This window comes from Pelodiscus sinensis, chromosome 26 (assembly GCF_049634645.1).
Source record: "Pelodiscus sinensis isolate JC-2024 chromosome 26, ASM4963464v1, whole genome shotgun sequence".
Classification (NCBI taxonomy): Eukaryota; Metazoa; Chordata; order Testudines; family Trionychidae; genus Pelodiscus; species Pelodiscus sinensis.
In genome coordinates this window covers 819,385-833,020 of record NC_134736.1, presented here as the reverse complement: position 1 = coordinate 833,020, position 13,636 = coordinate 819,385, and the positions used below count along the sequence as shown (strand labels likewise).

Here is a 13,636-nt window from a genome sequence, read left to right as displayed (position 1 = left end):
ACAAATAGACTAGTAGCACCTTAAATGTTTTGTTAGTCTTTAAGGTGCTGCTAGTCTATTTGTTGTTTTTTAAGTTTTTCCTGTTTAGGAGGCGTTCTTGAACATAAGAACAGCCGTACTGCGTCAGACCAAAGATCCATCTAGCCCAGTATCCTGTCTGCCGACAGTAGCCAGCACAAGGTGCCCCAGAGAAGGTGGACCGAAGACAATGATCAAGCAATTTGTCTCCTGCCAACTCTCTCCAGCCTCTGACAAATAGAGGCCAGGGACACCAATTCTATCCCCTGGCTAATAGCCTTTTATGGACCTAACCTCCATGAAATTATCTAGCTTCTCTTTAAACTCTGTTCTAGTCCTAGCCTTCACAGCCTCCTCTGGCAAGGAGTTCCACAGGTTGACTACACGCGGTATGAAGAAGAACTTTCTTTTATTAGTTTTAAACCTGCTACCCATTAATTTCATTTGGTGTCCTCTAGTTCTTCTATTATGGGAACTAAAAAATAACTTTTCTTTATCCGCCCTCTCCACACCACTCATGATTTTATAGACCTCTATCATATCCCCCCTTAGTCTCCTCTTTTCTAAACTGAAAAGAGTGGACGGACAGACAGATTTACTCAGACAGACAAACTCTCTCAAATATATAGTACATTTTTATGCCTGAGTAAGGGATTTGGCAGAGTGGATGTGAGAGGGATCCCAGGGCTGGAATAGAGGACAGAATTGAGAGCAGTGGCAGAGCTGGGTAGGATCCCAGTGCTGAAGCAGTAGGGGAACTATTGGTTGAAATGAGGGACTTAGGCAGAGCTGTAAGGTGTATGTGTGTGGGTGGGGGGGTCCAGTGCTGGACTAGCAAGAAGGTTATGTGATGGAATTAAGGAGAATTTGCAGCTGTGGGATGGAGGAGGCAGCTTAGGAGGGTGTGAGTCAGAATTGAATGGTACTGGCTGAGCAAGTCTGTTAATTTTTGTGGGTGGCCTCGTGCATCCATCCTCCTTCCTTTGAGGTGAAGACCTCCACCTCGCTTCTCCTCCCACACTCACCTCTTCCCTTCTTGGAAAGAACAGAGGGCTTTTTCTTAACTTTTAAAATAATTTTGTGTAGGGATTTATTTCTGTGGGAATTGAAGACAGGAGCCCTGTGGATGCCAAGGAAGGGAACAAGCAGGCAGAGTGTGAGGGGTGAGCATGGTCCATGCTGTATGGGAAAGCTCTGGGATTGCTTTTCTGGTGACTGTTGCTATTTTGTGGTAGCTGAGCCCGACCCTTTGGCATTTGCAGCTTGTGCCTCTTTTCGTGTCAGGAACAAGTGAAGTGTTTTGCAGGCTGCTGTGAGAGAAGAAAGGCGGCCTTGTTGCTGTCAGAGGTGGGGCACTCATCTGGGTTGGGCCTTCCTCCCTTGCTAGCGTTCCAAGAACAGAGTCTGCTTGTGAAGAGCAGAAGTCACCCTTTGTGCCGGGGCTTCTTGGAGGTGAGGTGAAGGGTTGGGATGGGGGGGCGTGGAAGAATCATGAAGTATTCCCTGCGGGGGGGGGGGTCCCCAATTCCTTATTTCCTTGCACTGGGGTGCTCTCTTTGGAGAGCCTTGGAGATAGCCTGTCTCCCGCAAGGATTCCAGCTGGGACTCTGGGATAGGGGAGATAGCATCAAATCTTTGTGGAGAGCTCTGGGAATCAGTATCCCCCTTCTCTGGAAAGCAGTAAAATCTCTAATAAGGATCATAGCATCGCTGTGATTATGGGTCATGCGAAGCAGCCTGATAGGTAGTGTGAGAGCAAGAAAACTGGTCTTGTCTTCTAGTTAGAGAGGGATGGGAGAGGAATTAGGACTCCTGGATTCTATTCCTGATGTGTGGAGGGGAGAGGAATCTAGTGATTAAAGCCGAAGGGTTGTGTGTATGGAGAGTCTGAGAGTCGGGACTCATGAGTTCTAGTTCTGGTTCTGGGATAGAAGAGGTACCTAGTGGTTAGAGCTAAGGTGGCAGGCCTGGGAGACAGGACTCCTGGGTTCTATCCCCAGCTCTGTTATAGACTGCTGTGGTTACTTTCCCTCTCAGTGCTGGAGTTCCCCCTCCATTTGTAAAGGTGGTACCTGCCTCATGGGAGCTGGGTGAGTTTGGTGCTGCCATGTCCAGATGGGTGGAAGGTGCCAGACCATGGCCCAGTGTGACACTTGTCCCTGATCCAACACTGACTCTATGGAGTTGGCTGGAATTTTGTAGCCTGCTGTGGTTGGAAGGGGTTAATCTCCAAGCAGGATTCCATCCTGGCCTCCCTCTCTTCCTATTCAAGAGTCCAGCCCCCTGCCTGCCTTTCCTCTGGCCCAGCTGCAGCCAAGAACTTGCAGCTGGCTGCGGTTGCTTTTGGGGAGTAGGGATTAGGGCGGCTGTGGGCCCTGCTGACCTGGCTCTCCTTATTGTGATCTCCTGCCTTGGCATGTCTTGTCGCCTCCCCAGGGAGCTGTCAGTACATACTTGTTTTCTTGGACTTCTTGGACTTCTCCCGCAGCTCGAGTAGGTTGTGCCCCAAGGCTGTAGTGTGAGCAAAGAACAGGGACATGAATGCTGTGCCACTGATGCTTGGCCCAGTGCCAAGGTGAGGATTCAAGGGCAGGTAAGGTCCTCAAAACCATACTGTGGCTCGGGGTATGGCTTGTGTGTATTGGAACGGGAAGATCAAATAAATGCTAAGGCTAGTCCTTCCTAGTGCTCAGGGTTCTAATAGGGCCCTTCCCCTGCCAGCATGAGGGCTCAAAGTCTGATTTGAGGGGGGATAGAGCCAAGACTCAATGAGAGTTCCACTAAATATATGGGGTGGCTCTGGCCCAATAGGTGGCTGGGGCAGGCTCAGCTGCATAGTAGCGAATGATGGCTGAGCATGTCCTAGAGAGCTCCAAACTGCTCCCTTAATATGTTATGTGGATGCCCCGTTTCCCTCTGCCTGACCCTATTACTGTATCTCCTACTCTGCCTCCCCTGCCCCGACTCCAGTGCCACATCTTTCCTCTACCTCCTTTCTCTACTCCCAGTGCCACGTCCCACAGGAAAGGCCCTGGCTGCACAGCCCACACAGGAAATCTCATTTAGCTGATTGGAAACTTCTTTTGCAGCCATGGGAAAGTGGCAGCAAATGGAGAGAAGCCCTGGAAGTAATGAGTTAGTGCCCCCTCTCCAACTTGTTTGCACATACTGGCCCTCTTTGCAGCAAGGGCTAGTCCTGTACCTCAGTAGGTGTAGGCTTACATATGAGAAATAGGGAGTGAAAGAAACAGCACTGCATTACTGCCCAGACAGTGAGATGAGGTCCAGCTGTGGTGGCTTACAGAGGCAGGAGCTCAGCCCTTCTGACAGCCAGACCCACATAAATCTTTCTGACTCTAACCCCAGAGCTATCATTCAGCTTCATGTCCAATCTCATGCCCTTTTACAAATAATGTTTCCAAGCTCAGTTCCCTTGCTCCATACCCGGAGCCCAGCTTAGAGGGCAGCCTGGCATTTCTTGGTGTCATCAAGGGCTGTTATGAAAATTGTGCCAATATAGGCATTTGGGTTTGCATTATGTCTGGTCTTGCTCCCTGATGTAGTACTCTTTCTGCTGCCTCTTCTGGAGGGAACCAGGGCTTGTGAGCTTATGTTTGTTTTTGTTCTTTCCTAGCCCTGGAGTCACCACTGTCTTTTTTCCAGCCTTTCATTTTTTCCACAATGTGTAATAACTACCCACCAGTTCCCACTCTTCCCGGCTGGCCTATGTACTCTTGTAACACCAGCAGGCAGAACCAAATCTGGGACCTCCGGAGCTTAGTGCATGAACCTCTACAATGTGAACTAAAAGCCAGCTGGCTCTCAGCTAAGACTGTAGAGCAAACTCGTGCTCTCTCGCTGTAAGTGGTCTGCGTGCCAATAGATGGGACAGTAGGTGTATAGGTTACACTCTCACTCTGGATATGGCTTGTGCTAACCATGCTTGCTTTGACCTTGCTTCACTGGTCAAAGCCTGAGGATCTGGGGAGCTAGGATTGCTAGGGCAGCCTGTAGATAGCTCTGTCTCTAGGGCGAGTAGGAGAAGCCCAGACTTCACCCATCTGAGGGTATGTCTACACTACAGAGTTTTGTCAGAAAAACGTCCGTTTTTGAGGAACATCCACACTGCAATTGCATTCTTCCGCAAGAAAATCGAAAGATCGGAGGGGTTTTTCCAGCATTGGTAATCCTCATTCTACGAAGAAGCCTTTTGCGAAAAAGTTCTTTTGCAAAAAGGCATGTGTGGACGGGGAAGAGGGAGTTCTTTTAGAAGGAGAGGTAAGAGGAAAAAGCACAGGTGCCCTGTGTAGAGTTCAGTGTGTTTTCATGAAAGCATATTGGGACTCTTGGAAATGTCAGTGGCTACATTCATGAACCTTGTTCTCTGTTGGGAGTAACAGGAGAAGGCTAAGTCCATACTATCACTTGCAATGTAAGCCTGTAGATGGAGAACTGTTGTCATACAATGTGTCCCGCTTTTACTGATTCATATATGATGTAGTTCTTCCTTAATATCAGCCAAATAGTGTATTACAAGAGCAGAGGCCTGGTTGGGGAAAAAGGGTCAGAGCTGCCTCCTCCCCCCCCACAACAGTGACCAGCAACTCTAATTCCTACTGGACAGTCCATCTACAGTTCTATTAGTGTCTGGCATCCCTGTCTGAGTCCCTGCATTGTGGGGATTCAATAGTCTGGTGCATCTTTCCATTTCTGAACAACCCAGTACAATGCTCTTCCATCTGATTGATTTATCTGCAACTCCTGGTGGAAGAAGTGATGGCTCCGTCATTTGCAGAATTTCCATCAGATTGGCCAAAGAGCTAGTGTTAAAGGAGAGCACTGTGGCTCTTGCTGGGAAGCAGGAAGCCGAAAGGCCCAGCAGATCTCAGCCTTCTCCAGAATCTTTAACCTTATTTTGAAACTACCTATGCCTTTGTACGTACATGTACTTACAAAGTGATTCTTGCTAAAAGTGCAGACTTCTATCCCCTAACCTGCACTAAGACACCCCAAAATTGTGGACAGACCTTATAATTATGTTTTAATCCCACGAGCCATGGGGTCTGGAGTGGGGGAGCTCACAGGACCCAATGATCCACAGGCCAAATGGGGTGAAGTCTCTGACTCACAAACTGTCCATTCTTAGATCTGCTCTGGAAGCTCTTATAGACCAGGCCTGCAAGAAAAGGGTTACTGCTGCCATTCTGCTATAGGGTGATCTAAAGATGGAAATGTGGGATGCATGGAGTAGGGGGCAAATTTAGAAATTATAGCCTGGCTCAGGCTGTTAAACTGGCCAAAGTGGTCTGAGTTCCAGAGTCCAGGAAGTCATTGACTTGTGAGGTCAGTTTCCTTTCCAAGCTGCTTTACTTAATTCTTTCCACAAGAACTGAGACCCTGCCCAGGATGGTAATGCAGGAGGAACTGAAATCGGGATTCTGGGTGTGTGTACCTGTGTATATATGTGAGACATGCTGAGGGCCTCAGGAGCTCTGTGTGTACATATGAATGCGTGTGTGTTGCTGGTTCCCTAGCTAGCACTTTAGAGACATTGGCTGATGCACATCCCCGATGACTAGTGTGGTGGGCTGCTGCGTTAGCATGGATGTATTGTCATTTGTACTGTGCGTACATCTGTCCCTCCTTCCCTACATCCCCGATGTTGGGTTTTTTCCTTGATGATTGTTTTCTCTATGTATCTTTAGTGATACAAATTTTTAAAAATGAGTCTCTGCAAAACTGTTGTTCAGTTAAAACCCCTTTTTTTGTTCTCTGTTCTGTAGTTATGCCTTTTGTTTACAAGTGCATGTTAGTGAATATATGTGTGAGAGAGAATATCGCTACATATTTGTTAGTCTCTAAGGTGCTGCAAGACTATTCATTATTTTTAATTTTTTTTTCTGGATGGATGATCATGGAAACACAATTTTGGGACAATTATTGAGTATCTGGAACCAGGAATTTAGCAGAAAAGTATTTTCTTGTCATTAAATATAACCCTTAAAGCTGAGATTTGAAACACCTGGCTGCTCATGCCATTCATGGTATGAGTTTGGGCTCTTATCTGAGGTATTCTGTCCCCATTCTAACCCAGAGATACTGCTTGCTGCTTCCCTACTGTTCCTTGAAGTTTCAGTGGCAGAGAAGATTCTTTTTCTTGTACTGTCAGCACGAGTAGTGTTAAGGAGCTGCTGCACTGGAGAATTGGCAGGCCCATTCCAATACGCCTCTCCTGACAGCCTTGTGGAAGGTTTATGATGCTAACATAGTTCATATTTATGAAGAGCTGGGAGATCCTGGGATGAATGGTGAAACAGGGCCATGTATCCCATGCTCTGCACACATGTTCTGTAACATTCTATACATGGGGTTTTAAGTTGCTATGTTTTGTGGTTATCTGTGCCGCTCACTGTCGTTTTACATTAGCTGAGACCCTTTACCAGGGTATGTGTGAAGAATTACCCTGTTCAGTTGGGGTTCAACCCAGATGCCCTTGTGTGTTCTTTTCCCCATTGACTTGACCAGGAGCAGACAGAAAGGGAACAAAGCTCAGGGACTCTTGTCATGAAAAGCTTAGCTGATACAACGTTATGAAGCCAGAAATGATATCCCCTAGTGTCCATCTTTCAGTGCTGCAGCCATCAACCTCTCCCAATCCAGTGTCTCTGTAGTACTGGGATTCATATACCCTATGGCTACGTCTACACTGGCATGATTTTCCGAAAATGATTTTAACGGAAAAGTTTTCCGTTAAAAGCATTTTCGGAAAAGCACGTCTAGATTGGCAGGATGCTTTTCCGCAAACGCACTTTTTGCAGAAAAGCGTCCATGGCCAATCTAGACATGGTTTTCCGCAAAAAAGCCCCAATCACCATTTTCGCGATTGGGGCTTTTTTGCGGAAAACAGTACTGTACTGTTTACACTGGCCCTCTTGCGCAAATGATTTGCACAAGAGGGCTTTTGCCCGAACGGGAGCAGCACAGTATTTCCGCAAGAACACTGATGATCTTACATGAGATCGTCAGTGTTCTTGCGGAAATTCAAATGGCCAGTGTAGACAGCTGGCAAGTTTTTCCGCAAAACCAGATGATTTTGCAGAAAAACTTGCCAGTCTAGACACAGCCTATCTATTTCTAGAAGAAACAAATAATGCTAATGCAGAAGCTGGGTAAATACTTGGAAGCTGTTTGTGTCTATGGGTAGGTGGGAGCAGCAGGATGTGGAATGTGTACTGCTGATGACATGTTGCGTTTCTCTGGCAGTCTTCATCCAAGTACTGGCTAGGAGCTCTGACAGCTTATGACTAGGTGGGTATGATTCCCTCAGATGGGGAGACTGAATCCCAGGGCAGTGAATTGACACACCAAAGGTTGAGCTTGGAATAAAACACAGACATCCTGATTGCCCATCCCCTGCTATAATCACTAAACCATTCTCTCCTTTCATTGTTTGGGCCTAGATAATGGGACCACTTGATCACTCACCTATGCTTGTTAGGCCATTTTGAACTTTGTCAACCTGTGACCTCGTGTTTCAATAGTCCAATTCTGCATACCCTATTAGGGAGGAAGAGCTTTGTCTCGGCATCATATTCCTACACAGCGCTAGTTTGATTCTTTCATTGAATAGCCCTGGGGGGCTCTCTCAAGTTCTAACATCCACTCTGTTTCTGTTTTTTTCCTAAGAGAGTACCGGGCACATTAACGAAGCAGTCATGGAAGCGTCAAACAGGAACATTTCCAGCCCAACCCACAAAGTCATTCAGGTGAGCGTGTGCCAGGGTCAGCATCTCCCGCTAGTGCCTCAGCACTGCTACCTACCTTGTGATGGGGATGGCAGACTGAGATAGCTTTGGAGGCTTATGCCCTGTCCTTCCATCACACCAGAGACTGAGCAGTGCGGTCACAAATGAGCAAAGGTTCTAGACAGGCATTCAGAGCCAATGTTGGGAGGAGTGGCTATACAGGCTGCTTAGGTCCTCATAGTGATGGGGCCAGCAGGAAACTAGGACATCCCCAAAACCAAAGAGGGGTATGCCCCAAGTACTGGGAGATGGACTTGGCAATCTTCTAAGAGTGTAGTCCCCTTCGCAGGCCTGGGCCAGGCTTTGTACATTGTCCTGTTTCGGTTATGAGCCAAACCCCAATTCGAGGTGGGGGTTGGGCTCACTGGTTACATGTTAGACAGTTCAGCATCCATGTCCTTGCACTTTGACCAAATTGCCCCTAAAGGCTTCTGGGGGATCTTGTGGAGAGGGGACATGGGAAGAGCTTTTCTGTCAGGAATAGCGGTCCCGTCACTGTAACAAGCTGTTGATGGTTTATATAGTCAATGAGGCATGATCCCCCTCCCTAAATCTGGAAAATGGCATGGGGTCAACTGATGTCTGTGCCACATCTCCCACCTTCCACTCCCCATTAGAGCTCAACTCTGAAGGAATCTTGATATTCTGAATAGCCTCAAGACAAAGGCATGGATGATTGGTGCTGCCCCCTCCTGAGTGCCATTGGGCCTTTTCTTCCAATCCTATTATCAGATTGGCTGTAAATCCAGTTGGGTTAAATGGCTAGTACCTTGGATCCTATTAAAAATAACCTGATCCCATTAAATCCCCCCTGCTGTTGCTATTTCTTTTCATCCTTCTAGCTTCCTCTTCCCCAAGTCTGCAGCACAGAGCAAAGATCACAGCCATCCTGGCTTGTGGTCTGGAGACATGGGAAAGTCCAAAACTCTAGATCTCCACATTTGGGGAGTCCATTCCTTAGCTTACTAACCCGCTGTCTGGAGCCCATACAGGGAACTCTCTGTGCTCTGAAAAAAGGGTTGAGGGAGACACTCTCAGAGTGAGGAGCCAGCGGCCCAGCAGTCTGTGATTGCAGGTTTGTTTGTGTGTGTTCTTGCATCCATATCTGCAGGCATATCCATATGCATTTCATTTACATGTGTTCCTGAGTGTGTGCATGCAAGCAGGTGATTGCAAGCTACATGAAGCCTGGCTGGATTCTGGTTTACCTGTGGTAAAGTCAGGGGCCCAGGGCAATGGGGAGAGCCCAACCGTGCTGGCTTCAGCCACCCATCCTGTGAGACCCACTTCTACTCTGCTCTGTCATATAGAATAGAAAGATAAGGAGCTCATAAATATTTATAATCCACCTTTGCTGTGCAAAGTGCAAACAGAGAGGAACCTATCTGAATTACTGATTGAAGAGGGGCTGCTGGGTAGGAGCCAACCCACAACAGAGACCTGTCTGTCTCCCTGTCCATCCCTCTACCAGCATGTTTGAGGAGATAAAGCAGCTCTGCTGCAGCAAAGGAGCCTACAGAGCCTCTCCTATTTAGAGGCTTCAGCAATTGGAAATTATGAGAGATGAATGCCTTCTTGGCGTGGCTAGGCTTGGCCCAGAGCCTGGAAGTGTTCAGTGGGGTTATGGTTGACATTTTACATATCCCCACTGCCACTTCCTAGTTCTCCAAGCAAGGGAAGGTTTCTCCAGTGAGTACTCTGGAGCAGTGATTCAGCATGGTGGGGTCTTGGTTGGAAATGTTCCTTCCAGGTCTGGCTTCTCATGCACGCAAGACCTATTCATCAAGCCACCAATGTATGAGCAAGTCCTTAGAACATAACCCACCCCTGCCTGTCAGAAGCACTGCTGATCGTGCTCCTCATTTCAGGGTTTTGTTTGTAAGCCCTTGCCTATTCCCCAGACATGCATCAGCTTTGTCCCTGTGGATCTGGACTCCTACCACCCCTATTTCCTGTCTTCCTTTTTCCACATATGTGGTGCTTCCAGTGCAAGAATCATCTCCTCTGCAGCAGTGGTGCCATATCAGTTTCCCTGTATATATGTTCTGGTGCCAGACTGACAGCTCTGGAGCCCTCTGCTTACCTCAGAAATGGTCAGTGGTGAGGTCAGCATCCACAGCCAGGCCTGCACTGGAGGGGTGCATCTAGACTGGCAAGATTTTGCACAAAAGCAGTTGCTTGCACAAAAACTTGCCAGCTGTCTACACTGGCTGCTTGAATTTGCGCAAGAGCACTGACTTTGTAATGTACAAAATCAGTGCTTCTTGCGCAAATACTTTCACCCTCCCGCTCAAGGATAAGCCCTCTTGCGCAAGAGGGCCAGTGTAGACAGGCACCTTAATTTTTTGCGCAAGAAAGCCCGATGGCTAAAATGGCCATCGGAGCTTTCTTGCACAAAAGCGTGTCTAGATTGGCATGGATGCTTTTGTGCAAAAGCACTTTTTGCGCAAAAGCATCCTTGCCAGTTTAGACGCTCTTTTGTGGAAATACTTTTAACGGAAAAACTTTTCAGTTAAAAGTATTTCCACAAAATCATGCCAGTCTAGATGCAGCCGAGGAGTGGGAAGAGAGGGTAGTGCTCCTGGCCTACTTAGCCCTTGACCTTTCTACTGATGCTGCCAGTAAGGTACCAGCTGGAGTGGCTTTTGTGCTGTGGATGCTGGTCCATCAGAAATTAACCGTGACTCTCCAACCTTACAGCATTTCCTGAAGAGTGGAAAACCTCTCTGCTCCCCAATTAGGCAGGGCTCTGTCCAGCATCCTATCCCCTTAGTCCAGTGATGAGCATATTCTAACGAGGGGTTCTGCTTTATCCTTCCCTACAGAACACTCCTCTGGACCTGATAGACATGGGCAAAGGGCTGAAGGTCCAGACAGACAAGCCGCACCTGGTGAGCCTGGGAAGTGGCCGGCTTAGCACTGCTATCACCCTCTTGCCCCTAGAGGAGGGTAAGTTCCCCTTGCCTGTGCTGTGACAATGGGCCAAGGCTGATAGGGATTAGGAGTTTAGCTGGAGGTGGGGGAATATTTGTCACTTTTTCTTGCTCTCCTGTCCCACTTTTTGTCTTGCGCTGGGTAGGGACCAACCATCACATCATGGGCCAGCCAAACTGGAGAGTTGTATTTGTAAAGGGTACAACAGGAAGCATAGAGGTTTCATTCCCAGCTGTGTTACAGATTTGCTGTGAGACCTTGGGCAAGTCTCCTAAGTCTCAGTTTTCAGACTGACTGTTAATTTTGGATGCACTATTTTAAGAACCTTGGACCTGAGTCTAAGAAGTGGTTACTAATTTGGGAGGTTCAACTGGAAATTCTAGGGTCTGACTTTCAGTGCCCTTGAAAGTCATCTCTAGGGTCTCCAGTTGGGCCCCCAAATAAGTTACCACTTCTGAGAATCTTAGCCTGTCCTTCTCCATCCCCATTGCTAAATGGAGCTAATAGTCCTTCCCTGCCCCAGTATCTGATATGGATCTCCTGCCTGCCTCATTTGTCTGGTATAGATAGTGAAAGATTACATTGTGCATTGGTAGCCCAGATGAGAGAGACACAGCAAAAGACAGAGCAATTGATGGCCTGGCACTCAAGATGCCACTGCACTGCACTTGGCTTCCACCATAGTTGATGCATAGGCTGAAGGCAGTGTTTCATCTATGGGATTCCCTTTGCTGTTGCTCATCATTGTTTGTGTTGGGCTGACTCCTGCTGCCAGCCATGTCCTTGCCCCCTCCTCCTGCTTTCAGGTGCATAGGCTTTGTTGTGATCCACTTGTGTGATGATCCACTTGTGTGATTGTAACCCTTGAGCAAGTCCCACTAAAGTAGCCACATCAGGATGCTGAATGTGGGGTCTGGAACTCCACTGAAAATGATGGTGGTCATTGGGATACAGTCTGGATCTAGCTGGGATACCCAGAGATAGGCACTAAATCCTTCTTACCGCCACATCCTCTTACCTTGCAAGGACTTGGGTCAATGTCTACATTGATATTCCTGGTTTACGTGAGCTCAGCAACCCAGAGCCAGATGGAATTAGATTCTAGTGAGAGGTGCTGGAAGTTCCTGAAAAGTTTCAAACTCAAATAACATCCCACCACCTTTTCCTGGCAGCCCTTGTGAATGGTCCTGTTATAGAGATCAGCACATGATTATTAGCAGGGCTCGACAAATAATGCAATCTACTCACCCGGAAAAGCCGGGTTTGGGTGATCTACGCATGCGCAGATTGCCGGACAGCGCGGCTGGCGAGCAGGGCTCGCCGTGGTTTGGCAAGCCCTGATTATTAGAGCTCAGCTGTGTCTCCCAATCTCTGTGCCATTTGCCCTCTGCCAGAGAAATTGTTGATGCCTGTGACCCAATATAATTTGGCTAGTGTTGGCTCCCTGGTAGGGCTGAGGATGAGAGCTTTGGAGTGTAGGAGGGGACTCTGGCTTTTGGGAGGGAGTGGTCAGGGCTGGGGCAGCAGAGGCTTACCTTGAGTGGATCCTGGTCAATGGTGATGCATCCCAGAAGCAACCAGCTGCATGTTCCCAGCCAAAGGGAATGTGGTGCAAGTGCTTACAGCAGGGGCAGAGTATGGAGCCCTGTGTGCTCTCCTGCTTTCCCCCACTTCACACACCTAGACACCAAGCCTGCTGTCGGCCACTTCTAGGGCGCAGTGCAGTCTGCAGTGCTGGACAGGGAGGTAGCTTGCCTTAGCACCCCCATCACCATCCAGCAATGAGACCCAGTACCTGACATTCCACAACCCACTACTGGGACATGACCCATAATTTGAAAACCACTGGCTTGGAGAAATGAGCACAGGACTTCTGGATCCTATGTCATTCCCTATATGAGGGGCTGATACCCCCATTTCCTGAGGTGGTGTGGGGGGCGGTTGGTTGTTTGTGCGTATGTTTAGGGAGCAATGGGCACAGGAGCTGTGAGAGGCAGTTTCAGTCTCTCTTTAGTGAATCCATCAATATCTAGAACTTGATGGCTTGATGGTAAAACTTGCGTTTGCTCTGCTGCAGCACGACAACCCTGGCTGCACTCCCATTATTCCACTGAGTTGAAATACCGGTTATGTCCTCTCCTCCTCCCAGTTCAGGAACTCCTCTAGGCAAAGAAAACTGAGACTGCTTCCTGCCTAGCTCTCACTTTTCTATCATGTGGTGCCCACTCAGTGTGGGGTGCACACCAAGTGGGGTTTTGTCACCAATAACATATGGGGAGTGGGCCCCTCTTAGCCTTTGTAAATGGGAGTGCTTGTTCTGCTGTGGCCTCCCTTCCCAAACAAAGCATCTTCTTGTTATGACTCAAAGAGCATTAAGCAGATGTTTCTACTTGCAGGGAAGACCATGATTGGCTCCGCAGCTAAGGACATTGTTCTGCAAGGGGCAGGGTTGGAATCTGAGCACTGCTACATCGAGAATGTGTGTGGAACTCTCACCTTGCACCCCTGCGGGAATGCCTGCACCATTGATGGCCTGCAGGTTAAGCAGCCCACACGACTGACCCAAGGTAAGGTGCCTGCCCTTGGGCATCAAAGCTGGCTGTGGTGGAGGTGATGCCTGAGAAGGTACTTCTGACTATTCAACTAGCTCCAGACCTGGACTGTTCAGTCCACAAAGACTGGTGATATTTGGTTCAGCTTCTGGCTTTCCTAGCTTTATATCATGGATCCTGACTTCCTCTGATTTTGGAGGTGTTTCTAATCTGCAGCTAGGGTACATCTTTGCCTGGGAGTTGGGTGAATCATAGTTATTCTGACAGGTGAGGATAACTGGGCTTGAAAGAGAGCATACTGCAACTTAGCCCAGCCTCACTGAATTT

General features: G+C 48.2%; 1 protein-coding gene across 22 annotated transcripts in view; it reads left to right on the top strand.

The window, feature by feature from the left end:
- Positions 1 to 13,636, top strand: part of PHLDB1 (pleckstrin homology like domain family B member 1) — a 170,848-nt gene that overhangs the window by 12,882 nt on the left and 144,330 nt on the right. For 3 of the 22 annotated variants that reach the window (XM_075909549.1, XM_075909548.1, XM_075909552.1), the window contains exons 2-4: positions 7,705 to 7,784; positions 10,649 to 10,772; positions 13,154 to 13,324. In XM_075909549.1, the coding sequence (XP_075765664.1) occupies positions 7,734 to 7,784; positions 10,649 to 10,772; positions 13,154 to 13,324 (346 nt within the window). In that variant the 5' untranslated portion in view covers positions 7,705 to 7,733. Of the gene's footprint in view, positions 1 to 392; positions 1,471 to 1,593; positions 2,612 to 2,684; positions 3,879 to 3,926; positions 4,297 to 7,704; positions 7,785 to 10,648; positions 10,773 to 13,153; positions 13,325 to 13,636 lie in introns of those variants that run through there. The other 19 variants (XM_075909545.1, XM_075909558.1, XM_075909551.1 and 16 more) reach the window with 18 other exon arrangements.